Below are 27,885 nucleotides of genomic sequence, written 5' to 3' on the forward strand. Positions count from 1 at the left end.
ATTAGTATTCTCAAGGTCTATCTTTTTTCAGATATAAAGCTTCTGGACTATACAGCCCCTAACACATCAACAGACTCCTTTCATCAAAATTTGTTAAAAATAAGTCTGGGGCTTCCCTGGTGGCGCAGTGGTTGAGAGTCCGTCTGCCGATGCAGGGGACACGGGTTCATGCCCCGGTCCAGGAAGATCCCACATGCCGTGGAGCGGCTAGGCCCGTGAGCCATGGCTGCTGAGCCCGCGCGTCCAGAGCCTGTGCTCTGCAACGGGAGAGGCCACAGCAGTGAGAGGCCCGCGTACGGCAAAAAAAAAAAAAAAAAAAAAAAAAAGTCTGTTATGTCCCAAATCAAGGATGTGTCTGGAGTAGGTGGTCCAAAATGACAATATTCTCCTGGGGGCAAAAAAGCCAGTTTTATTACATAAAATTTTCTAGAGATGGCTACATGTACTTCATGTAGCATTTACTTCAATCAAAACATCTACATCAGAAACATATTTCCATCTCTGAAAATTTGTACTATTTCATTTTCTACAAACGATTGTTAGGAGGAAAGTTGACCATTGTCTCTGATTTGCAAATGAGGGATTAATGTCACGAGCTGTTGACTTGACTTGCCCAAGGTTACACGAAAAGCAGAGGTGGAACTCAAAAGCTTAGTCATTATAGCTCCTCCACTGCTGAATGCTTTTATTAAATTGGGTTTTTTCGCACCATGCCTGTGGCATACCCAAAGATGCAAGACATAAAAGTCCATGAAACTTGTAGCTGTCATGACTATATGGCTGCCATTCATTTATTATACACCATCTTTTAGAAACAAAGATTTCTCTTCAGTGTTCTATGTCCTGGTTTACACCTCACTCCTACTGACATTTTATTTTTGCTCATCTTGTTTTCCCTTTATAATCCCCCCATTCTTTACTATAAATAATCTTGTATTATCCTTTTTTTTTTTTTTTTTTCCCGGTACGCGGGCCTCACTGTTGTGGCCTCTCCCATTGCGGAGCATAAGCTCCATACGTGCAGGCTCAGCGGCCTCGGCTCACGGGCCTAGTTGCTCCGCGGCATGTGGGATCTTCCCGGACCAGGGCACGAACCCGTGTCCCCTGCATTGGCAGGCGGACTCTCAACCACTGTGCCACCAGGGAAGCCCCGTATTATCCTTTAAGTCACTTTAGATTACTTTAAAAATAAATCAGTGTCTAGATTAATAATGATTTTCCTGTACCTTTCAGAAATGCAAACAAATAAAGTTAGGAACAATTTTTTTCTTCCTGAAGAGACACCAAAATGTTTTGCTCACCTCATTTTCAAACCTTGAACACAAAAGACAACTTTACTTAAAGACAGGAGAAAAATTAAAGACAGTCCAAAAAGGCAAGAGAAACATATTAGACTGGGATTCTTAAACTGGTCCATCTAATTGCTACCTTCCAAAAGGCTACGTTTCAAATTAATGGTTCACAACTCTCACTTTTCAGGTGTAATTATCAAAATACTAATCATCAAATGCTAAATAACATACAGAAATGGCCAAAAATTCTCTACCTAAAACAGAGAAACCACAGAACTGCCTTAAAATACAAAGAAAATATTTTTATTTGTATAACAAATATTCTAAGAAATGATGATATAATAAAATTAACACAGTTGATGTGATGTTAAGACACAAATAGGTATGAAATGCTATTGATGATTAATCATTTTGTTTCATCCAACCTCCCACTGATTATTTTAGAGAGCATCTCTGATGTATTTCTGACTGAATCTTAAGCATGATGTATCCAGGTGATTCAATTAAGAAATCTTTGAAAGAATGGTTCCTTCCATTAGTCCTCATTAACTCTTTTTTTTTTCTTTTTCTTCTTTTTCTCTGGACTCTGAAAATAACCAACAAGAATGCTTTTGAAAGACCTGTAAATGTATGAGTGATTAAAAACAGCTTTTCCTCATAAAAAGCAAAGTAGGTCTATTCTATTTCCCTGGAAAACAAGTCTGGAGCAAAGACTAAAATCTAAAAATATAAAACCACCTTTATCACCTGTACCAAATGATGTTCTCTTCCACCCTTAAACAAAACCCATTTTGCAATAAGGTTCTAGGTTTAGGAAATAGCCCTTTATAATATAAACACAGCAATGTTGTTGTACTTCCTCATCAATGAAACCATTTTTTAAAAACTACCTGTTCATTTCTAATATACAGAGTAGAATAAAATATAGAAACCCTGCCCATGTCAATAAAGTATTGGTAATTAAAAACAAACATACAGCAATTGCTGTGCTGGTGCATGGTTCTTCTTCAGAAAGCGGTTCTTCTTTAATGTGTTTCTTTTTGTCCTTTTTCTTCTTTTTCTTCACAGATGTCTCCTGTTCTTCCACCACTTCTACTACATCTTCTTCTACTTCTACTACTTCCTCCTCTTCTTCAACTGAATAAGGTTAAGTGTAAATATACTACAATTAACATTGTATCAGACTTCTCTCCCTCAAAACCCCTTTGAGAGTCTTAGTTTTTTCCTGTCATTCAGGTCAACTATCCAATGTTTATTACATAATTTTATAATTGCAAAGATCCTTCAAATATCTACCTAGTATACTACTACTAACTTTATAAATGATAGAAAACTCAGAGAAGTAAATTTCTCATGATCATGTAGCTATATAGAGAGATCAGGATTAAAACAAATCATCTGATTACCAAACCCACTTTTTTGGGAAGACTAGTCAATTATATTAGAAATGATTAATAAGAGTTTGGAGTTAGGAGACTTCGGTTTATCCAACCTGTTGAAACCCTGAGTAAGTCATTTAACAACCTTTATTAAACTCAACTTCCTCATCCTTATAAAATTTAGTAATGTCTATCTCACTGGACAATTTCTAGGATTTAATGATTTAACACATGAAAATTTATGCAAAATGCTTAGCATGAATGCTTGGCACATTAGAATGAGGACTTAATAATTGGTTGCTATCATTAGAAATTCATTGATCAAATACTTACTTTGTATCTACTATATGCCAGGGCTTGTTCTAGACAACTAGAGATACAGCAAGGTACAACACAGACAAAAATTCCTGCTTTTATGAATCTTTTACTTTAGTAGGAGAATGGAGACCAAAAAAAGAAAAAAACATATGCTATAAAATATTTTACATAGTAAACAGTCCTAAGGATAAAGAAGAGGAACACTGAGGAGGGCAATACATGTGGACATTTTAGACAGGATAGTCAGGCAGATACCTAAAAGAGGGAAGGAAGGGGACTTCCCTGGCGGTCCAGTGGTTAAGACTCCATGCTTCCACTGCAGGGGGCGGGGGTTCAAACCCTGGTCGAGGAACTAGGATCCCACATGCCGTGTGGCCAAGGGATTAAAAAGAAATAAAAATAAAATAAAAGAGGGAAGGGAGTGAATTATGCACCTATATTAAGGGAAAATATTCAGGTAAAGAGAAGAGCAAATGCTAAGGTTATTTTAGGAAAGAAGGGGGGTTGGCAGGTTCATGGAATAGCAAGGAATCCAATGTGGCTGGAGCAGAGTGAGCAAGGAGTAGAATTAGATCAGAGAGCTAATGAGGGTGCCACTGAAGCTACTACATTAAGAATAACAGAGATGGGTATAAGTGGTTCAGTTCTAGATACACTTCCAAAGTAGAATTAAGGGACTTCCCTGGTGGCACAGTTGTTAAGACTGCGCTCCCAATGCAGAGGGGCTCGGGTTTGATCCCTGGTTGGGGAACTAGATCCCACATGTGTGCCGCAACTAAGAGTTCGCATGCCACAACTAAGGAGCCCACCTGCCACAACTAAGACCTGGCGCAACCAAACAAAAAAATTTTTTGTTTAAAAAAAAGTAGAATTAAGAGGATTTGCTGCCAGAATAGACTTGGGTTATAAGAAGAGTCAGTGTTAAAGGCCAAAGCAACTAGAACTGCCATTTATAAGATGGAGAATATTATGGAGCCACAGGTTGGGAGTGGTAAGGGTCCAGGAATGTTAAGTTTGAAAAGCTTAATGAATATATGAGTAAAGATACAAATCTGGAGTTGGGTGTTTCAAATGTTACTGATGGGTTTAGGGATCTCCTTATTGTTCAGTAAGGAAATAGAATCACTTAAATAAATAACTTGTTTATATTTTCTTTACCCAGAGCAGGAGTCCACATTTGCTGATAGTACTTTTGACCACTAAGCTATTTAGAAACCCAAAATTGTATCAGTCATTGCTTTAATGCCTTTCTTGCTAGACCAGCTGGTAGGCAACTCAACACAGGTGCAGCTAATAAATGGGGGAGCTCAGTTATCAACTTTGCAAGAGAGCCTAGTTCACTGGTGAGCACCTATTAAATATTATCACTCTGTTGGCAGGCTACCCAGTTATTACTCTAGTCCTTTCCATGTAACAGAAACAATGACGAAAAGTAGTGCTGCATCAATTCTATGTTCTACTATATATATAACAAAAATATTTCAACAACTAATTTAGAAACCACATACCTTTTTTTTCCAATTTAAGCTGATTTTCAAAATAGTTCACATGATAGAAACTAAAGTTTTAGTACACTTAGTATAATCCTACATATTCAAAGAGGCACTTCTCACATTCCTCTATGAATCATGATAAATTTAACAATATCCTAACTATTCCCAGAGAACATGATGGTTTATTAAAACACCATTAGCTTTCAATATGGATGGTTTTGCAATAAAGTTCAATGGTATGTACTTTCCCCAAGATTTATGAAATCTGTATTTCTTAAGGAATAAGAGTATAAATGACATTTAAAAAAATTCAAACTAACCTTTAATTTTAACCTTGGCTTTTTTGGCCTTCTTTTCAACCACTTCATCCTCTTTGTCTACCTGTTCAATCTTGCGTTTTTTAGAATAGGCTGGCAGTGTTGAGTCACCAGAAGGATCATAAGTCTTCACTTCACTGAAAGAGCCATAGAATTTTATAAAATCCCTACAAATATCAGTAATCAAATAATTCTAAAGAGATTTAAAAGGAAACGTCATTAGGTAATACTTACACAAACATACAATGCTGTTTCATTTTAGTGGCTTTAGGGCAGTTTATGAAAAAGTCTCCAAAAGGTAAAGAGGTGTCAACAGTAGGTCACACTTCACACTTCAAGAGAAGTGGTGAGCTAAATGAATTGTTTTAGTAATCAGTGTAGTGACTATAGTATAGAAAAATAGTCAATCAGCATAGGGGAAAAAATGGAGGAAATCTCTTTATACCAAATGATTACACTAGAAAGTAAAAACTGAACCAATTCGAGTTTTAGAACACTGGGCAATTCAGTGAAAGACAAAACAAAAACCCTAAATCAAATTTAATACAGAATACTCCATCACAAGATTCCAAGCGGCAGAGGAACAAGAAGGGATATATATGGATAAAGATTCCATGAAACCCAAATGTTTGCTTTTGTTCTAACAAAGTAGAAAAAAATTAAAGTACTGCGTGCCAAAAATGTGAACTAAACCTCATAATTGGTGCTTTAAGCACATGTGTTTAAAGTCATAAGCATAATGGCATGGGAACATTAAAACACTGTTCAAAACAAGCTAAGGAATGTTCTATTAAGCTATCTTGCAGGCTCACGGCTGTTAACTTTTATAGGTTAAAAACATTTATAACTTAAGAAACAAAGTAGTGACTAGGTTCTCCTGGGTCTCTCCCAGATATATGTGTTATTAAACTTTTGACTTTCTGTAAAAAAAAAGAAAAACAAAAACAAAGCCCCAAAACAAAGATCCACATTTTTTTCAACTAAACACAACAAATTAGGCTTTAAAAATTATAAAATACACGGTCATTGTAGAGATCTTAGAAAATTCACAATATAAAAGTAAATGTTAATTAATGCCCGTAACTGAATACATTTGGTTTCTTTCCAGAATAAAGGAAAACAATTTTTATGAATGTGTATACTAAAACATATATCTAAATACATATTTATAATGAGATGTTACTATATTGCTTTCCCTGCCCACTTATAAGATTTTACTGAAGGACTGTAAGAAGTCCTAAAAGCACAGTTTATGGATTAATGACTAGAAATGTTTTTAAGGCTGACATATACTGTCAATCTCTTTTCCACATTCTATTTCTATCATTGCAACCTCATCAGTATTGAACATTATCTCAAATAGTAACAAAAACACCACTCCCCACAAGTATCTTTTGTAATTTCATAGTGAGGTCTGAATACTTATCATGTGCCTCTTAGCCACTTTTAGACTTTTCCTTTGTCTTTTGACTCTTTTTAAAAAAAAAACAGGTTTCCCTGTGGCTTAACTCTGAATGGACTTTGGTTTCGATGAATGTTATACTATATAGGAACTACGAAGGAAAAATATTTATTATCAATATCTGGAAATGAGTAAATTAAATATTAAGGAAAAAGGCCAAAACAAATATATTATGTGTACTTACTGCAACAACGTAAAAATGTGTGTATGATTAAAAACTAGACGTGGGGCTTGCCTGGTGGCACAGTGGTTGAGAGTCCGCCTGCCGATGCAGGGAACACAGGTTCGTGCCCCGGTCTGGGAGGATCCCACATGCTGCGGAGCAGCTGGGCCTGTGAGCCATGGCCGCTGAGCCTGCGTGTCTGGAGCCTGTGCTCCGCAACGCGAGAGGCCGCAACAGTGAGAGGCCCGTGTACCACAAAAAAACCCCAAAAACCAAAAACCAAAAAAAAAACCTAGACGTGAATATGGAAAACTGTAAATGGCAAAGAAATAAATTAGGGGGATACTTAGTTGTTTTAAACAACAACAAAAAAACTGTCAACAATTAACATTTAAATAAGCAAAAATTGTTCATTCATGCTCTCCCAAATGTACTCACTCACCTTTTATGTTCATACTTTTCTGCTTTTGCTAATGCCTTTCCTGTTCCACTTATTTTCCGTATCTAAGAAAAGAAAAATCATTAATAGTTTTCTAAGGCATAATCTCTTTATAATATATATGGTAGTATGTCAATTCTTAGTATATATTAGGTAAACTGTTAAGAGCAGGCAGAAAAAGAATATATTAGACATACTAAAATGTATCATAAGAGTAAAACTGGTTAGCAAATGAAATGAAAAAGTACATAAACTACTCATGGTTTATTAACTTTTGACAGGTAACACTTCTGCAATATGCAGGGTGTGATTCTTACCCCTCTATCTTCCAAGGTTCTCAACCTGGCCTCTAATTTGGCTCTGTTCTCAACTCCCATCGCAGAACTGGAATCTTCACCAAAAGCATCATACCGGATGGCCAAAACAGTTTTGGCTGCCAGCATCCGAGAAACCTAATAGAGAACTTCAAATTAGAGGCATTCAAACTATACTCCAAGGTGAGATATAAAAAATTCTCTCAATAATTTATTCATGAGAACACTACAGATGAATCATTGACTCTACAATTCACTCTAGGATTTTTGAAAAATCAGGAGTTACAAAAGTATTGTAAACCATACAACTCAAGCCACTTAATCTTCTATTTGAATCTCTGCCACAGTATGATGGCTAACTGGTTATATACACAACCACCATTATTTTGTTGGATGAAAAGATATTGTAGTAGCTTATGTCTAAAACTAGCTCAAACCATTCTTCCATCTTCCCCTAGTTTCTACTATGTGACATTAGTCCTACACCACGGGATCATCCAGATTAAGTATAGCCCCCAGCCCCCGCAAGCTTAACTAACATTTTATTTTACTGAACCCTTTATCTCTCTCATCACTCTGCTCTGAATTTTATAACATTTCAATTCCTGTTAAACTATGTATCCTGTAAAAAGCTTGAAAGTACTTTAAGCCTCAGTTTCCTCCTCTGTAAAATAGACACCTACAACTCATAGGGCTATTAAGAGGATTCACTAAAGTCCTATCAAGTGTTAGCACAGTGTATGTACTATTATTTTTTATAGGTCATAAATATTGATGTTAAATTGGTTTCCTGCCACACAGAAAACTTTTGATGTGCCGTCCCTGTCCCCACCAATGGGTGGAGTCTAGAAAAATAGTAACAGCAAGCAATAACACTTTCTTCTAACCTTTTCTTTCAGTGTACATAAGTGTTTATTTAAAGAATTCACCATTCTCTATTTGATGAAAAAGAAACAGTAGGAGGAAAATGGTTTGGAGGAAAAAAAGGCCTACTCCAGGAAAACCGTAACTGACCTTTCCTTTGTGTTTGGGACTTGTCTGGCCTACAAGTGAAGCATGATAAATGAGACCATACTTAGGGGTATCTCGTCTAGACTTGAGGGCTCTGAAGAGTGCCTTTTCTGCTCCAAGAATCTGAACTGTAGAAGCTGCATGTTTGGCCAAATTCAAAAGAGAACCTTCAAAAGAAAAGAAGTAGTTACCAGGAATGTACTTGCAAGTATTTGAAAGTTCCATATATTAAAAAGACCTATAGTCTTAATATTATAGCCATCAGAGTAAATAAAAATCTGATATAATACAGGATTCTATAGTCTGGAATTACCCCAAATTCCTGATATCTCAGCATTTGTGATTCATCCATTAACACCACAAGCAGAGGTCTGTGATGAATCTCTATGACAAGTTGAAGGTTACTTGTTCAATTTTACTTATTTGCCTGAAGAGATGGTATCACTATTTCACATTTCATTAGCATACCATGGGAGAGATAAAAACACATGTATTCACAGACACCACCCCATCTAGCCCCTATTTTTCTGAGATTTATTTTAGACATCAGATATCCTACTACTATAGATATGAAAAAACATACAGATAAATAAAGTGAAAATTTAGTATTAGGACATCTCAGTAGATCTATGTGATAAACTTCTTACACTTTATTTACCCCTCGTTTAAGATATGGATGAGGAGGACTTCCCTCGTGGCACAGTGGTTAACAATCCACCTGCCAAGGCAGGGGACATGGGTTCGAGCCCTGGTCCGGGAAGATCCCACATGCCGCGGAGCAATGAAGCCCATGCGCCACAACTACTGAAGCCCGCACGCCTACAGCCTGTGCTCCACAAGAAAAGCCACCGCAATGAGAAGCCCACGCACCGCAACAAAGAGTAGCCCCCGCTCGCCGCAGCTAGAGAACGCCCGCGGGCAGCAATGAAGACCCAACGCAGCCAAAAAAAAAAAAGATATGGACGAGGAGATATAAGCATAATAATTAGGTATTAAAGTTGATGCTTTGTTAGATGTGCTGCACTGATTTTCTGTCAGAAAACAATTAAAAAAAAAAAAATCTCTTTCTCTTTTTTTTTGGCCTGGCCACGCGGCTTGTGGTATCTTAGTCCCCCGACTAGGGATTGAACCCGGGCCCCCAGCAGTGGAAGCGTGGAGTCCTAACGACTGGACCGCCAAGGATTTCCCCAGAAAACATCAATTTTAATGCAGTTGCTCAACCACTAGATACATGTTTAAAATTCAACAAACATATACTCGCCTTCAGGAAGTTGTAGTAGTGACATCAAAGATCACTGACCAAAGATCAACGTTAACAAATGTAAGAATGGCAAAGTTTGAATTATTGTGGGAATCACCAAAATGTGGCACACAGACATGAAGTGAGCAAATGGTGTTGGAAAAATGATGCCAATGGACTTGCTCTACACAGGGCTGCCACAAACTTTGAATTTTTTAAAAAGGCAGTATTTGTGAAGTGCAATAAAACGAGGTAAGCCTATACTAACTGATTTCATCCTCCTGCATTCATGTGATTGTTCTAATTAACCATAACAAACTTCTGACAAGGAACCACAAGTGTCTCAGAAGAGGCAGTGACTAAAGATGCCTTCATTATCCGAAAGGAAATCAGGCATACAAATAAAAATCATCATTGAACACCTGGGCCTTAGTCCTCACAAATATACCATTTACTTCTATTTATTACCTAGAATTACTTTAATAAGTGTAGTTTAAAGATAAAAGAAAAAAAAATCCTACCTAGAAAACAACTCAACTCTCAATACCCATGTTTACAAATTACATTAAAATCATCACCTGCATGAGCAATAAGCCGTGCTCCAACTAATTCACCAACCATGACTGTAACGTTGGGTGCAATGGCCATCATTCTATTTTGCAGATATTCATAGAGCTGGGTTCTATATTCGGAGATTTCAATCACCTGGTGTAGGGAACGAAATGAATAAGTCATAAATGACAAGAGTAAAAATAGTATAAAATTCACATGTCTAAAACATCGGAATCCCAAATTATCATAGAGCAGTTGTACAACCTGGGAAAAGTAACCATTTCTTACCTCAGTTTCCTATAAAAGGGCTGTTGTGAAGATCTTATAAGATAATGTATGGAAACAAGCTAATACACTGCCTAAAAATAATGTTAATCAATATTACTGTTATTTTAAAACACTCCAAGGGCTAGACATTTCTGTCATCCTGTGATTCTCGTATAGCTATCTTCAAATGAGAGGGAGAAAAAATACAGGCTACAAACATAGAAGTTAGAATTAAATAAATGAAGCTATACTTCTCTGCCTTTTTAATGGATTTATTATTCAGATAATGCTAACAATATAAATAAATTAGACAGTACTCTTAACTTCATTTTAGTATATATCTCCCCCTCTAAGTATAAATCAAGATGGCATCAGATGAGGTAGTGACTGAACACCCTCATATTTATTTATCAGGTGAACAAAACATTAAAAAATCATCATTGCCATCAGAAATTACAGAGCTGGTACCACCACAACTAGTTTCCCTATGTGTATAGTTTACCTGAGTGCAGAGATGCAGAATGTTGCAAATATCTTCTTCTGAAACCTCTGTTCCCATAGATATCTCTGCAGCTGCTTTCACTTCTGCTTCAACCTCTTCTGGCAGTAATTCAGCAAGTGTGGCCGAGGCATAATTCTTCCTATCGCCTATGGAATGTTTGCAGAGGATGAGGGAGAATCACTCTTCAACAAATTATATAAAATCCACCAAACAGTCAAAAAAAAAGTAGAGATAAGCCAATGAAAAGGATGCCTAAACAAAACAAAAAGCGAACAAGTTTGACCTAGTAACTTTCCTCATATAAAGGCTTGATTTTTCTCCCCACCACCTCCCTCCAAAAAACTACAGATAACAAAAAAAACAAAATACACCATGAAACAGGACTTACAATGCTGTGATAGACAATTTGTAGCTAAGGTTATACTGAAGCTAGGGCCATGAATTCTTAGGGGTAGTAATATGATAATATAATATGAGCCAAGTAACTCATATTTATTAACAATCCTCTACGTTCTTCTACTAATATTGCTGTACTAATAGTATACAATTTAACACTAACAGTATAGAGAGCAATACTATTTTTAATATTAATTATTATTAATATATTGCAGGATACCCCCAGTCCACAGTTGTCCTTATTAATGGTAATTTCATTAACCATAAGAAACCATTAACCATAAACCGTTAACCATAAGAAACCATTTCCAGAAAAACCAAATTAGGGGCTCCCTGGTGGCACAGTGGTTAGGAGTCTGCCTGCCAATGCAGGGGACACGGGTTCAAGCCCTGGTCCGGGAAGATCCCACATGCCTTGATGCAACTAAGCCTGTGTGCCACAACTACTGAGCCTGCATTCTAGAGCCCGCAAGCCACAACTACTGAGCCTGCATTCTAGAGCCCGCAAGCCACAACTACTGAGCCCGAGTGCCACAACTACTGAAGCCCATGTACCTAGAGCCCGTGCTCGCAACAAGAGAAGCCACCGAAATGAGAAGCCTGCACACTGCAAAGAGTACCTCCCACTCAGCGCAACTAAAAGAAAGCCTGTGCGCAGCAACAAGGACCCAACGCAGCCAAAAATAAACAAATAAATAATATTTTTTTAAAAAAGAAAAACCAAATTAGAGCACCATGTTCTCTGCTGCACAGGCCATCGAAATCAAAGTTAATTTTGTTCCTGAACTCTAACAGATATTAATACGGTTACACTCCCCAAACCTGCAAGACATAAAAATATCTTGGAAGTTTAAGAAAAAAACCCACTGTAATTCATGTTTTAAATGAGTCACAGTGAAATGAATAAATAAAAATGAATCGCTATTTTCAATGCCTTAAAGGATCAAATTACTTACCAACTTTCTGTAAACACTTGCAGTATGTCAAATTATCCGAAATAATTTTTCCTAATTCAGGGAAATGCCAGCCATACCATTCTCTACACCGCATAATGTAGTTGTTTAGTTCTTTATCTAAGTCATCTAACAGGGCTGCAGTAGATTAAAATGAAAAAGAAAATAGGAACTTAAAAGGATTTTTAAAAAACTTGTGATGAAATATAAATTTACCATTTTAACCATTGTCAAGTGTACATTTCAGTGACTTTAATTCATTCAGAATGCTGTGCAGCCACCACCAGTATCCATTTACAGAACTCTTCCATCAACCCAAACTGAAACTCTGTACCCATGAAATAATAACTCCTCGTCCCCACCTCCCCAGCCCCTGGTAATCTCTTCTACTCTCTGTCTCTATGAATTTGCCTATTCTAAGTACCTCATAAGTGGAATCACACAATATCTGTCTTCTTGCCTGTGGCTTATTTCACCTAGCATAACGTTTAAAATTCATCTATGTTGTAGCATGTATTAGAACTTCTTAAGGACGAATAATATTCCACTGTATGTATATATCACATTTTTTTAATCCATTCATCTGTTAATGGGTATTTGGGTTGTTTCCACCTTTTGGCTACTGTGAATAATGCTACTATGAACATAGCTGCAAAAGTATCTGAGTACCTGCTTTCAGTTCTTTGGGTATATACACCTACAAATACAATCGCTGTTTAAAGGGATTTTTTAAATTGGAAACCGTTAAGACTTTGATGTCCAAAAATCATCCAATGACATGGGAGAATGACCTATTATAAACTACAAGTGAAAAAAGCAAAATAAAACACAACACAGATCCCAATTATGGTTTTATGATTTTTCATGGAAAAAGAGAAATCAATCAGTTTACATTAAGTGTAATCCATATTATCCAACTAGTCAAATTATAGTTAGTTTTTCCTTTCTTCTTTTCTGCATTTTTCAATTTACTTACTAAAAGTTCTAGCTCATCTCCCTTTTCTTCCTCAACAATTATAAAAGATACAATTTTAACAGTAGGAAAAACCCACAACAAAGAGACAAACAGATTAGTCCTCTCATGTACTATACTTACAAATTGCCTGAACAATCATTGTATCCACTTTATCAGCACTAAATTTCAATCTGTATCGGGACAAGCTGGGGAGAAGGGGGAAAAATATAAATCACTAAAAAAAAGCATTTAGGAAAAGCATTTAATTAACATCTTACAAAAACTTTTACCAGAATCCCTATCCTGGAGCTACACTGTTTACCTTTTTCATGCATGGGAAACATCAGCTAAATAAGAATACAATATCTAAAAATACACATTTAAAAAGAAAACGAATACATCTGTCCTGCTACATTTCTGAAACATGAATTAATTTATGAATGATAAATAGGATAATGCTGTGTAGCTCAAACCATACTGGTTCACATACGATTTTTGCAGCATATTTAATGCTTTATGCCACTGGAAAAAAAAAATAAGTACAGCACTGTAACATCTGAAAAGAAGAAAGCCATGTAGGAACAATATTATACATAAGGGTTTCTTAATCTTTGCACTATTAACACTGTGGGCCTGATTATTCTTTGTTGTGGGGTCTATTCTGTGCACTGTCAGATGTGTAGCAACATCCCTGGCCTCACCCCAATTGCCAAATGTCTTCTGAGGGGTATCTGATTGCCCTTGATTGAGAACTACTGCTGTGCACAATGCCAATTAATCTTAAATTTGGACCCTAACTCAGTTTAGCTATTTGTTCTCTCTTAGAAATGTTTATTACAAAGTTTTTCCTGACTTTTGTGCATTTTGCTCATTTCTGTAACTCAGCTTTAACCCTTTCATTAATCTATGCTCATATTTTATTTGTTCAAAGGTCCAGACCTTTGTTTACTGTAGTATTTCTGTAATATAAATTTAACATGTCCTTTATTTTTTGGCTGTGCTGGGTATTAGCTGCGGCACACTGGGCTTAGTTGCCCTGCGGCATGTAGGATCTTAGTTCCCTGACCACAGATCAAACCCGAGTCCCCTGCATTGCAGGATGCATTCTTTACCACTGGACCACCAGGGAAGTCCCAAACATGTCTTTTCAACTGTTAATTTTTTTAGCGTTACAAAGGTTTTTTTAGGGTTACTTAGGTTTTGAGTGGTTTACCCTTAATCCTATTTTTATTTCACAAACCCTATTATTGTAGTGCAATTTCAAAGAATGCCAAGCTTTTCAGGATTATATATATCACAGTATAGCAGAAATTCCTGGTCTAATGGACCTCTGGCTAAACATCACAGGTTAATGTTTTTCTTTGCCTCATAAAAACTCAAGAAAAAACTCAAAAACAAGCCACACACACAAAGCAGAAGAGGAGGTCATTACCAGATGAGAAAATTCAGGGAGATGGCAAGTAGATGGATTGGTAGCAAATGATTTAGGAGATGTAAAAGAGAAAAGAAAGCCCAAGAATTGTGGCATCTAATACTAGAGACGTAGAGAATGCCTATCATCAGGTTTACAGCCCAAACAATGGAGCCAAACTGCCTGAGTTCAAATTATGGCTTCATCACTTACCAGCTATATGGACTTTGGGCATCAATTTCCTCATTTGTTAAATGAGGATACTATTACTACCTTCCTCATAAGATTCTTGAGGATTAAGATAGTATTTGTAACATACCTTGAACTGTGCTATATAACTGTTTATTAAATAAAAATAATAAGACCATTTTCCAGTAAATCTCACCTGTGTGCCAACCCAAGACACATGGCTGCCATTTCACGTGGTTCTACCCCAGGGATTAATCCATCCATCTGTGAACGGATTCCCCTCATAAGTTCGTTAACAAGAGGACTATGGATACAACTGAGATTCAGCTTTTCCTGTAAGAACAAGAACATTTGTATCAAATAAAGAACTAAACTTTTCCTAAAATTATTTAAATACTAAAATACCATTGATTTAAATGTATACATTTCTCAGTTTCATAAAAGCAGTTTCTCGTGTTTGTGGGAAGAACACTTGAATATACTATTGGTAGAGGTCAAAATTGGTATAAGCTTCCGGGAAGGCAGCCTGTCTACATGAATCAAAGCCATAAATAGATAAATACAATTTAACCTAGTAATTTTGTTCTTTTTGTTGGTTTGAGGGATCTTTTACTACCTTACATTATTTAGCCTCTTATAAAAATTATAAAGGTAATACATACAGAAGATTTTAATCAATAGTACTATAGGGAAGGGGACTGAATGAAAAGCACAAGTTCTGGCCTTAGGCCCTTTCCCTACTGTTAGGATCCCTGAAGTACTTCCAAATCTATACTAATGTTAATGTATATGTGTACACGTATACATAAATCTTTATAAAATTTAAGTTTTTACACACCCCAGGCAAACAGGATGAATCTGTTCTGGACGCCTTCATTTTTTTCACTTTGCAGTGTATTTGCTAACTCTATACAAATTTACAGTTCTATTGCATCAAATGCAAATGACAAGCATGTAAAATTGTGTATGTTGCATCACATTTAAAGAAACAAATATTTAGTATGCATACAAGAGACAACCAGTGTTTAAGTTTTTCAAAAGGAGAAACTGAGAAGAAAAAATTAAAGATATTAATAATCCCACCAGCCAGCAATTTGCTGTCCCATGTGCCTTTCTGTATGTTTATTATGCTAAAATTCAACGTTTTTAACAGAAAAATATAAACTAAGACTTGTGCGCACTTCAAAGGATGAAGATAGAAACTGATATCACTGAAAACTTAATTACCTGACGGTATTAGAAATAATCTATCCTAACGATCTTATTTATTTCACAATCCTACCTCAAAATAAAAAAAAACCCTCTAATCTCTTCAGCACTTTCCTACCTCTAAACACCTAGAATTGATCCTTACTTCAAGAATGAGAGGACTGTAAATCAACTATACTTCAATTAAAAAAAAAAAAAAAAAAAAAAAAAAAGGGCTTCCCTGGTGGCGCAGTGGTTGAGAGTCCGCCTGCCGATGCAGGGGACATGGATTCGTGCCCTGGTCCGGGAAGATCCCACATGCCGCGGAGCGGCTAGGCCCGTGAGCCATGGCCGCTGAGCCTGCGCGTCCGGGGCCTGTGCTCCGCAACGGCAGAGGCCACAACAGTGAGAGGCCCGTGTACCAGAGAAAAAAAAGAAAAAAGAAAAAAGAAAAAGAATGAGAGGTATGTTCATGAACTTGCACTGTTAATACCTACTGTAACTATTGAAAATCAAAGTATCGCAACTGGGATTTCCCTGGTGGTGCAGTGGTTAAGAATCTGCCTGCCAAAGCAGGGTACACAGGTTCGAGCCCTGGTCCAGGAAGATCCCACATGCCACAGAGCAACTAAGCCCATGCATCGCAACTGAGACTGCGTGCTCCAACTACTAAAGCCCACGCGCCGAGAGCCTGTGTTCCGAGAGCCTGTGTTCCTCGACAAGAGAAGCCACCGCAATGAGAAGCCCATGCACTGCAACGAAGAGTAGCCCCCGCTCGCAGCAACAAAGACCCAATGCAGCCAAAAATAAATACATACATACAAAGTATCGCAACTGACCTCTAAAATTTTCTGCCTTGCATGTTTGGGAGCCTACATATCCAGCCTTTCTTTCCATTCTCACTTTATGTTTAACCTTAGCAATTCTACTCCCTACTAAAATTTTCTAATAAACACATACAATAAAAAAGAAATGTGATTTATGTTGAAAGGGAAAAAACTGTCACTAAATAAAAATATGTCAGGATATACATAAAGTGTTATCATTTTGGGGCATCACTTATATAACCTTAGTTTTGATAATCATATTGGAAACCAATTATTATGTAGCGTAGGGGAAAAAGATCAAGTATTCAAATCTGAGAACTTATGATAAACAACTCATTGCAAAGGCTAGGCTTTGTAGTCTTTATGCTGTATAGTGAGCTCTGATCAGCAGGCATAAAAGGAAATTATAACTCTACCTTTATGACGCCTCCTAGTTTAGCATCAGCTACAGCCAGGGGTTCATGGGCTTCTTTAACTATTTTCTTCAGAACTTTCTTCAGCTGCTTATTGATTTTGCCCTCCATCAGAGCTGTGAATGCTTTTTTAGGAAGAAAAACAAAAGAGTTAACTCAAAACTTTAACTGTAAGAGCTTAAGATTTTATTTAAATTTTATAAATAAAGAAAAAAAAACCCACTTATTTTCAGAAGAGCTGAATTTAATATTACTTCTGAAGTGAAATGATAAACGTTACACATTTCACAATCTCATCTGATCGTCCCACCCTCATTTCCACTCCAGAACCAGGAGTTAAACCAGATCCAGCATTCCTTTCTCTATGGTCACACAATCCTTCTGAACTCAGAATTGTAAGTTGTTAGAAACAATCTGTTTTGGAATGATAAACTGATTCACTCTCCTGTGTCACTATAGACCGACTGGCCTGATTGTGAGATACCATAAAAACCGTGTCAAGACCGGTAAAAAGGAGTGTATTCATTTTGAAGGTTCTGCCACAGTTTAAGTATGTCCAAGTGGAGGTCTTACTTTTGCTAATCCTTGATCCAGATGTGTCAACAGGCCTCTAACTTATAAACCTCCAGCGACTGAGAACTTACTACTGAAGGCAGCCAATTTGAGTTGGAGGCTGTTTTCACTTCTGGCAAGCTCTAAATGTGCTACTTTGTAACTCTCACCCTTCTTTAGACCTATACTTATACTCTTTAGACCCATATGGACTAATTAATACTAATACCTCTTCTAGTTGTCTGGGTTTTGGCTGAACTTAAAGCATGCCTGGCAGGAAGTCTGTCACAATTTCTAAGGTCAGGCAGCAGTTTGTGCTTAATCAGCCAGGTACATGCTCTTTCCTCCTTGGGAATTCAAATTCCCAATCATTTGAATTTCAAGTGCATTTCATCTGCTATCTGGAAGATGAAAGAACATTGACTCCTTTCTAATATACATTTCTCTAATAACTGTATTTTCTTTACAAGTGTTTAATCTTTTCTATTTAAAAGATTTTATTCAATGTCCTGCTTCTAGCTCTCAATCTTTCCTATCATTTACTCACACTTTAACCTAGTGTTCTCCTTTAAGATTTCCTAAAAGTAAAAAAATTTCTACTATAGATCCACTCTAACATTCACAAACATTTAACTTCCCTGTTAATCACTCTTCATTATATGTATTTTAAAAAGATGGTATACAGAGATGGTGACAGGGATAAGGGGAAGCTGAATCTTTCCTCTTCTCTATTAGCCACTATTCAGCATCCCTCAGCAGTCTTCCCCTTCATCCAAATTTAGGCTGGCTCCAAATGGCTGTTTGTAAGATGTGAAACTTACAAGTCTAACCAAGAGTAAAAATAAACCTTGCTATGCAAATGGCACATTTTAGCTACTGAGACCACTATAAGTTGACACACTCTGGACTCATTCTTAGGCTACAGGTTTTTTTTTTTTTTGTGGTACGCGGGCCTCTCACCGTTGTGGCCTCTCCCGCTGCGGAGCACAGGCTCCAGACGTGCAGGCTCAGTGGCCATGGCTCACGGGCCCAGCCGCTCCGCGGCACGTGGGATCTTCCTGGACCAGGGCACGAACCCGTGTCCCCTGCATCGGCAGGCGGACTCTCAACCACTGCGCCACCAGGGAAGCCCTAGGCTACAGGTTTTAAATGTATTCCCTGACATCTACAACCACTTAGTTCTAGTTCTGTCATGTCAAAACTGCCTTATAACTGGGAGAGGGAAGTTAATTTCCAGGAAGGACTCTGTTCTCTTAATAATAATAAGATGATGTTCAACTTTCTGGTGAAAACTGATGGGAAAAGGCATTGTAGGTTTCTATGACTAGATTCCTGACAGAGCTCACTACCTTCATTCATTTACCCAAAAATATTTTTGTGCTAGGGATTTGATGGTGAACAACACAGTCTCCGCCCTCATGGAATTTAGATTGAGTGTGTGGGGCTGACTTTAAATTCTTACCCAGCATGCTATTTTCTCCATTTATCTTACATTATTTTAAGGAATACCTGCCCCCTCCCAAAAGGGCCACTTGAGATCAGAGCTGCAGCACTTTCCAACTCCAAGAGGAGCTACTCAAATCAATCTATATGAATAATGCTCCCCAGAGTTGGAGAATAGCTAACACAATCTTGCCTGGGATATTACCAAAATTCTACCCATATTTATTTTTAAAGCTGTAATGTACAGAACTATCTTTTAAAAATTTTCCAGGCAAAAATTACCATATTTATGCTTTATGGCTCTATAAGAGTTCAATTACTGGATGTGTACAGCCCTAGAACTATTTTTAAAAATTTGAAAATTGGCCTCGTTGGCTCCTCCTTCAGCTTACCCCTCTGCCAAGGTTGGGGTGGCCCATTAATATTCCAACATATTTAATAAGATTCTTAATTTTCACTATATAAGAGAATTATACCCTTCTCCTGTGGCTGGTGAACAAAATTACTTGGTTCAGTCAAATGAATCTTATGGCTTAATTTTAAGCCACACTCTTCCTTATGGTCCTTCATTTTCAAATTATACCACTAAGTAGTTGGCTGATCTGAGATACAGAATTTAAGCAACTGAAAATTCATGATTAGAGTTTTATATCTGGTCTTGTTTTCCCTAGCATTAAAAGAACATTATGAGACCAAGTGCCTACTGAAGCCAAGCCTAGTCAGTAAACCCTACTCATGTCTGTTGTCTCATCCCTAGGCCTAGCTGAAGGATATAACAGCCATCCATTCTTCTAAATCATAAAAAAATCATGCCCCCTTCAGGTAAACTCTTATGCATTTCTGTAGTTTGTGTATTAAACAAAACAAACACCACACACACACACACCCCTCTACTAGTTTTCTTAAATCTTTTAATAATACTGTGCTTTTTTAAACTAAAAATGTAAATACCTGGAGAGCTGTTTTATTATTATTCCAACTCTAAATCCTGGCTATTCTCAACTTTACCCTTGGATTAAAATGATCAGAGAGCAGTGTACTTGACCACATTACCTTGATCCCTTGTAGAACAGCTTTTACTGAATTGTGCTTCAGCATTATGCTGTTGGTTTCCACAGGGAGATCAACTTAACCACTTCTCACCTCTCATCACATGTAGGGAAAAAACCAGCCCTATAGTGAAAAAAGCTAACTCAATGTTGTCTCAGTGGTAGTGACGAATTTGAGTTAGATCACTTAAATTCAGTTCCAAAAAGAATGCATCATTGACAACATTGAATAGGGTTAACTCAGGCAACTGAAGCAAACAATCTTTTAATGAGGATGACAAATCACCAATATCTAAAAAACCAAAAGAGCCAGTCTTTGACTTTACCTGCCAATGCCTCTGCTGTATCCTGAAATTTCTCAAAATGTTTCAGCTTTACTCTAGAATTAAGGGAAAAAAAAAAATGTTATGGGGGCACACTGATTGTGCAAAAGCCACATATTTAGGAGAAGAGGTGTTGGACTGTTTCCAAAGCATACACCAATAAAAAACTTTCCTGCCATTGGGCATTGGTGTAAAGTTAGATATTCTTCTAAAATGACCAATAAAATGACCAATTTCTCTAAATGTTAGGCTAGTAATGTCTGAACTATTATAGAGGTTGTAGGTTTTGAAGGAAACTTGGAACAACAGAAAAGACGTTTGCTGCCACATCTAAACGACAGGAAAGATGTTGAAGCTTCAACATAACCTCTGCTGCTTAAAGTTAGACACAAATGCCTTTTACTATACAGCACAGAAGTGGCTTAAGAAAAGGTGTAAGGGTCCCTCTTACGTCAGAAATCTCATGACATTGATTTGTGCATCCAGTACAGGTTCCATTAAAAAATAACTAATTGTTAGATCTAATTCCTGTTACCCTTACTTTACCCCCTTCCTCCCTACTCACTTATGTGCAGGGCAACATTATTTTATATCAAAACAAACACATACAGTTAATCCATTGTTGTCTCAGTGGCAGTGACGAATATTTGAGTTAGATCACGTAAATTCAGGTCCAAAAAGGATACATCATCAACAATGAATCAAGTTAACTCAGACAACTAAAGCATATAGCCCTTTAAAAAGGAAAACTAGTCTTCCACTGTGTCTAAAATAATGTTATCTTAAGCAAGGTTTTCTCACCTCGTCAGGGAACACCCTGGTGGTACCTTAAATGCACACTTAACAATAGAAAGAGGTAAGAAAAAAGCAATTATTTCACCTTATCCCACCTAACCCCATTTCCACTCATCTGAAGTGGCATTTGTTCATATCTCTGTATATTTGCATAAATGCATATATAGGCGTACAGCAACACTTGCAAAATGCAATCACGTTATACACATTACTCTGAAGCATGGTTTTCCAGTATACCATGTTTCCCTAATTATTTAGTATGACATCTCTTGGGGTTCAACACTCTTTAGCAAGCTTGAGTAGTTTCCTTCTATTCTAGTGAGTTTTTATTAGCACGAACAGATGAATTATGAAATGCCCTTTGGCATCCAAGGACACAATCAAGAGATCAGTCGGCTCCTTCCTAGGACCACACTCACCAAATGGGATATTTCACAGGGTGATTCACAGATGGTGAAATAGCCTTCTTGACTCTACCTTGAGGAAAAGCCAGCTCTCTCTCCCACCACTCCTTTCTTAGAATGGGCATCAAGGTTATATTCTATATTCCTGTCCAGAGACCTTGGGGAACAAAGGTACACCTTTCCAGTATTTACTAGCTAGTTATTTTACTACGCCAGAGGGAGTTAGGAAATACAGGTCATAAAGAATAAATAAACTACGAATTAAGTTCAAAAACACCTGAATAACACTAACTTAGAGAAATTATAAGTTAAATCATTTAGCAGCCCATGCTTTTGACAGTTATTACTTTAAACAGAAATTTATACTTAATTCACAATCAATTTACGCTTTCAAATATCTTACAAAAATAGGTGCTGTCCAACCTCATCTGCAATTAATACAAGTTAACTGAGATGGCCTATGCTCCAAATAAGGAATCTAATGATTGGGCTCATACCAATATTATTCCTGAAATGAGTTAAAAACAAAAAGTTATGGATATATTACATGAAGGGGGGGCACAAACACACAAAACAAACAAAAACAAAAACCTCTAAATGTTAACTGCTAAGTTCTTAGTTTCAAGATGACTTACATTTTATTTGCTTTCTCTGGAGTTTCAAATTCTTTCCACAAACTATCAACCTCTTGAAGTTTCTTTTCATTCAAAACCTGTAAATAAATATTTAAAATAATTTTCTTTAAATTGCACAGCTTAGGCATATACAGCTATACCCTTCAAGTACAATTGTACATGCAAAATGAGGGTGGTGGGAGCTATTTTTCTCTCTGAAATAACCAGTTTTCTTACCCTGCATAAATTTTTGGTCAAACTAATAAATCAAGTAGCCCAATGAGTAACTGGGTGGAATTTAGATCTAGCTGGGTATTTGTTTAAAACTTTCTATTTTTAAGGAGCTCCCTAACCCCTTCACAAAGCCTGTCATATTCACAGATCAAAAGAATTTATCTGCCCACTTTCTATGGAATAAAATTTGTTCTTAGGGACTTTCCTGGTGGCGCAGTGGTTAAGAATCCGCCTGCCAATGCAGGGGACACAGGTTCAAGCCCTGGTCTGGGAAGATCCCACATGCTGTGGAGCAACTAAGCCCCTGCGCCACAACTACTGAGCCTGCGCTCTAGAGCCAGCGCGCCACAACTACTGAAGCCCGCGTGCCTAGAGCCCATGCTCCACAACGAGAAGCCACTGCAGTGAGAAGCCTGCGCACAGCAACGAAGAGTAGCTCCCGCTTGCCGCGACTAGAGAAGGCCTGTGCCCAGCAACGAAGACCCCATGTAGCCAAAAATAAATAAATAAATACTTTTTAAAAAAAATTGTTATTTATTGCTATGAACATCCTGACAAGAATTACGGATTTCTCTAAAACTAAGATACCATTAGTTCTAAGACACATCCTTATGTAAGAAATTTTAACATGCCAAGGGAAAAAAGGGGTACTTTTATCTATGAAACACAGCCATTAACATTTAGGTATATATTCTTCAAGACTTTTTGACTGTCTATGCTGCATTTTATTAATGCGTACTTTTAGGAATCGTGCTATACAGTTAACACTTAACATATTGTGGACATAATTCTAGGTTTTAACAAGAATCGCATTGCATGAATATACCATCATTTATGCCCTTATTGATAAATATACATAGTTTTGTATGTATACATGTTGTATTTCTTAGGACAAATTATTGGAAGTGGAGTTAAATGATCATATAAGAAACGCATGTTGACATATGTATTATCAAAATGCCTTCAAAAGCTTCTATTACTTTCACTTAAATCAAGAGTGAATAAAAGTTCTTATTTTCCTACACCCTCACCAATACTGTGTGATAAATCAGCTGCCCAAGTATAAGCTAGGGTAGGATCAATCCTAAAATCCATTTCCCCCCATATTTAACATCCTTGAAATTGGGCTGTCTTACAATTGATGGCAGGTCAGTTTAACTAGCAGTGTAAAATAACGGTGTATTATACTTGATGAAATATAGTATTATAGATATTATACATACCTTGTGGAAAAAGGCTGCTGATCAACTAAAAATTATACTTTACCGACAAGCCACATTTCACCAAATCCACAGTACCACAGAATATTTACAGTTAAGACTTATTAACCAGTTATAGCCTAGTACATATTTCCATGATGAAACATGAAGAAATACGATATTGCACACCTTTATTTTCTGTCAGATGAGAGTGGCAAGATGACTTTAAGGATTTATTGTGTTGTTTAAATTTAATCCCACACACAGCTGAATCAAACATATTTACAGAACTGGAAAAACAGGAATCAGAGTAATGAAGCAGTAAACAATTGCAAAGCACACGGTTTTGTATTAAAAAATTACAAACCACTAACAGTTCTATTTTGTATGTCATGAAAACTTTAGAATACAAAGACATTCCATCAAATCTCATGAATGCACTGAAACTTTAATTCAAAGTTATTTTTTTGTTAAAGGAAATTCACAGAATAGTAGTGATTTTTAGTAGTAGTTTACTCAGTATGCGGTTAACCATACCTAAAGTTCAATGATTGTTGACAGGATACGTACCAAATAGGGGATATGACTCATGAGTAAAATTCACATGTTTTTCTAGTTGAAAAGCAGGTATATTTGAAGATAACATTTGGATAACAAAATTGGCATATTAAAGAGATATTATTTCAAGTTAAAGCAACAAAGGAAATGTAATGAAATCATGTTAATTCATGACCACTGAAAGGTCTCCAAGGATTTTGTTATGGCAAACAAAACCTTAGCTACTTTATGTTCCCAGTCGTGCACAACATACTGAAAAGAACATTACTAATAAAGTCTGAACAAAAACAGAATTAGAAATAATTGCTACATTTTCTGTTATAAATCTATCTCAAATTTTTAATCATTCATTTTCAGACAAGGAAATCTGAAACATTAATATGCAAATCCATTTTAAGTTTTATCATTTTGGATTAAGATGGAATGAATAATTTAGCTATTGTCACCACTAAAATCTTTGGCACCACTGTTATATTGTTTGCTAGTTTTACTATAATAAGTACTATATGTACCCATTTACATTTACAAAAAGTGAGTTATATAGTATGTAAGTTATACCCAATAAAGCTGGAAAAACTTATTGCTTAGTAATCATGTTATATAGGAACTTTGGTATTCACATAAAAAGCTCTTCCTCGAGCCCTTGAGAAATAAAGGAACACACAACACTATGCTACACAGCAGCACTGTACAACACGACTACTAAGAATTTAAATGAATTAAAATTAAAATTCGTCTCCACAGCTTTACTAGCTACATTTCAAATGCTAAATAGCTGTATGTGGCTAGTGGCTACCATACTGGGAAGCACAGCTACAAAAGGTCTGGGATGAGTAAGACTGAAGAATATCTAGTCTTACTCTGTGTGCCATGTGACATAAGGGACACAGGCTTGAGTTTCTGCAATATTCTACAAATAATAATAATAGTTCTTTTTAGGTATTGTCTCTGCATTTATATATAACTTTATTAACAAGCAACATTTTTGGGAAAGTTTTAAATGCTTTTTGAATCACTGTGTATATATAGATGTGCATATACTGGGTCATGATATAAAATGTATTCCTCACTGTGAACTGAGATTAAAAAAAGTATGAAAAACTTTCTTAAAGCATTCTTATTCAAGCATGAATTTTATGCAACCAAGGTAATTTTATACCCCAGCATTTTGAAAGATTATGGGAAAGGGAGCTAATAACCTTGTATTGCATTATCTCCACACACATAGATATTTCACGTACTATGATATTCACCCCTTTAAGGTGTAAAATTTACTTTTCAGTAATTTTCACAAACTTGTGCAACCATCACTAATTCCGGAATACTCTGTATGCCTATTTTATTCAGGAAGAATCAGTAACAGCTACTAACTCCAAATATTTATAAATGAAGCAATATTTCAATATATTTAAGCCTTTAGTTATTTCTCTAATATTAGGTTACATAAAACATAAACCACAATTTTTAACAATGTTGAACAGTAACTTGCAGATAAACAACATTAAAAACTGCAACAGAATACTCAAGACTTATTTTTATGGAGAATACTCTTTATTAGTAGAAATCAATAAATCATATGACTTTATACTTTATGACCCAGGTCTAGAAACCATACAATTGCTAAACCGACTCCTCCCCACTGTTAGAAGCAACCACTGGACAGTGCAAAGTCACCCCTCCCCTCTTAGCATCCAGGTCAGGACAGTATACGTAACATCGATTTGGATGAAATTCATCCACAGATGCTGATTCAAAATATGACAGACTACTCTGGCTAAGAGAATTTGGGGGCATGTGCAGAACTCTAAGAATTTAGAGGGACCTTCCTGGTGGCTCAGTGGTTAAGGCTCTGCACTCCCAATGCAGGGGGCTGGGGTCCAATCCCTGGTCAGGGAACTAGATCCCACATGCATTCTACAACCAAGAGTTCACATGACACAACTAAGGAGCCTGAGAGCCGCAACTAAGGAGCGTGCCTGCTGTAACTAAGACCTGCTGCAACCAAATAAATAAATATTAAAAAATAATAATAATAATTTAGAAAAGACTGCAAAAAGCTGGGGAAAGTCTAACAGACCCGTTTCCGGGCTCCAAAGCCTTTTATAAAGTCCCTTAAAATTGCTAATACTACAATCTCAGACAACTCTAATGAGAGGAAAAAGAAGCAAAAACAGCTTTCAGTTTTTAATTATCTCATTGGTTTCCTTAAAAATAACAAGTATTTCCTGTAACATGCAAACAGAAGTATATTTTCAAATGTCAAAGAGAAACTTGGAAAATAAAATGAAAAACTTTCCAAAATAAACATTTTGGTATGTACCCTTCCAGACTCTCTGCGCCCGTACCACACAGGTGTTTGATTTACAACTAGAATCACACTATATATAGTTTACCTAGCATTTTTTGACTTGTCAGTACATATGAAAAATTTGTTTTTCGTTGCTATATTCGTTGAACCCAAGAGTCCGACACGTAGATAGAACTCAATTTACCTGATGCTTCCTATCATCTCAACAGCACCCTATTACACGAATGTCCCATTGCTCAGTTATTTCCTTAATGATGAACTTGAAGTTAATTTCAAACTTTTCTTATTAAAAAACCCAAAACTCAGGTTGATTATATCCAGCTCAGATTTCCCCCCTGGGCTTCAAATTTGAAATGACCACTGTATCTCCACGTCTAACAGACATCGAAAGCTTCACACAACCCAAACTGCAACTCTTTAGTATCCTCCCCATTCCCAGCCCCCAAATCCCTAAACCTTCTCTTCCCTTCCCTACCACCACAAGCCCACTTACTTAAACCCAAACCTCGCATTCTTCAACCAGCCAATCCCGTCAGTTCTACCTTCTAATTTTCTCCTGATATTTCCTTCCCTCCATGCCAGCCTTAACCCAAGCAACTTCATCTCATCTAGATTAATGCAAAAATATCCTCCTTCCGTTCTTGCACCCCATCCCTCGTAATCTATTCTGCACAGAGCAAAACAAGTGCATTAAAAGACAAAGTTAGGTGAGGTCAGTCCTCTGTTAAAACCTTCCAATCATTCCTCAAAACTCTCAGAACAAAACCCATACTCCTTATCATAACCTGTAAAATTCGAATACGGCTCCTGTCCACCTCCCTAACTGGGCCAAATCCTCTTACTGAACCCAGCGCCCCAAACGGCGCGGCCACGTGTTCACCGAAATATGCGCCTCCCAGGCCCAAAGCCTTCCCCCTTCCCTTCACAGCAGGGGGACACAAAAGGCACCCACGCGATCCTGAGCACCGTCGTCCTCTCCTTACGTCTTTCCGTCTCCTCTCCTGCCCAACACCTGCCTTCCCCCTCCAACGGCTCAATCTCCCACCTACCTTAAAGATGGCGTAGCCGACGGACGTTTCAAACAGCACCAACATGGTGAGGACGGGTCAGGGAACTGCGCGGCCCGCCGCCGAGCTCTTATATCAGTGAAAAAAGACCAAATCTGCGGCCCCCAAAGGCCCGCAACGCCGCGGCTGGCCAAGCACCAGGGCGCCCACCTTCCCGCAAAGAACCAGATCACGTTGCCTAAACGTTCCACACTCCACTATAAGCAGAACGCGTGAACGCGCTTCTCCTTCTCCATGGCTTCTGGGTTATGACCTCAC

General features: G+C 37.2%; 1 protein-coding gene and 4 non-coding genes across 8 annotated transcripts; all 5 read right to left on the minus strand.

The window, feature by feature from the left end:
- Positions 1-1,573: 1,573 nt before the first annotated feature.
- On the minus strand, positions 1,574-27,885 carry NOP58 (NOP58 ribonucleoprotein). 4 transcript variants are annotated; one of them, XM_022567435.2, is made up of 16 exons: positions 23,884-27,588; positions 22,283-22,359; positions 20,452-20,504; positions 20,130-20,249; positions 17,085-17,206; positions 14,850-14,986; positions 13,195-13,259; positions 12,102-12,236; positions 10,750-10,895; positions 10,007-10,133; positions 8,192-8,355; positions 7,181-7,315; positions 6,867-6,928; positions 4,803-4,936; positions 2,269-2,429; positions 1,574-1,878 (listed from the first exon to the last, which is right to left on the minus strand). In XM_022567435.2, exons 5-16 carry the CDS (start codon positions 17,190-17,192, stop codon positions 1,828-1,830), a joined length of 1,425 nt encoding a protein of 474 aa, XP_022423143.1. In that variant the 5' UTR covers positions 17,193-17,206; positions 20,130-20,249; positions 20,452-20,504; positions 22,283-22,359; positions 23,884-27,588; the 3' UTR covers positions 1,574-1,827. The 4 variants fall into 4 exon arrangements, with proteins under 4 accessions (XP_022423143.1, XP_089772065.1, XP_022423141.1 ...); XM_089915939.1 differs by lacking the exon at positions 20,130-20,249 and adding an exon at positions 27,610-27,885 and having other exon boundaries at positions 22,283-23,984; XM_022567433.3 differs by lacking the exons at positions 20,130-20,249; positions 23,884-27,588 and adding an exon at positions 27,610-27,884.
- LOC115802159 (small nucleolar RNA SNORD11) lies at positions 9,767-9,850 on the minus strand. Its single transcript, XR_004022559.1, has one exon. It is a non-coding gene; the product is annotated as a small nucleolar RNA SNORD11 (small nucleolar RNA).
- On the minus strand, positions 10,611-10,696 carry LOC115802160 (small nucleolar RNA SNORD11B). Its single transcript, XR_004022560.1, has one exon. It is a non-coding gene; the product is annotated as a small nucleolar RNA SNORD11B (small nucleolar RNA).
- On the minus strand, positions 20,269-20,355 carry LOC115802150 (small nucleolar RNA SNORD70). The gene has a single exon (XR_004022550.1). It is a non-coding gene; the product is annotated as a small nucleolar RNA SNORD70 (small nucleolar RNA).
- On the minus strand, positions 21,064-21,149 carry LOC115802151 (small nucleolar RNA SNORD70). The gene has a single exon (XR_004022551.1). It is a non-coding gene; the product is annotated as a small nucleolar RNA SNORD70 (small nucleolar RNA).

Source organism: Delphinapterus leucas, chromosome 8, assembly GCF_059928025.1.
Source record: "Delphinapterus leucas isolate spDelLeu-1000000601 "Yukka" chromosome 8, BTC_Dleu_Yukka2, whole genome shotgun sequence".
Taxonomy (NCBI): domain Eukaryota; kingdom Metazoa; phylum Chordata; class Mammalia; order Artiodactyla; family Monodontidae; genus Delphinapterus; species Delphinapterus leucas.

Coding starts and splice junctions, on each gene's coding strand:
- NOP58 (XM_089915939.1), bottom strand. CDS start 22,410: ATGCCTAAGCTGTGCAATTTAAAGAAAATTATTTTAAATATTTATTTA. Junction 10,896..12,101: donor CAAGTGTTTACAGAAAGTTG/GTAAGTAATTTG, acceptor AACATTCCATAG/GCGATAGGAAGAATTATGCC. Junction 2,430..4,802: donor AGCCAAGGTTAAAATTAAAG/GTTAGTTTGAAT, acceptor AACCTTATTCAG/TTGAAGAAGAGGAGGAAGTA.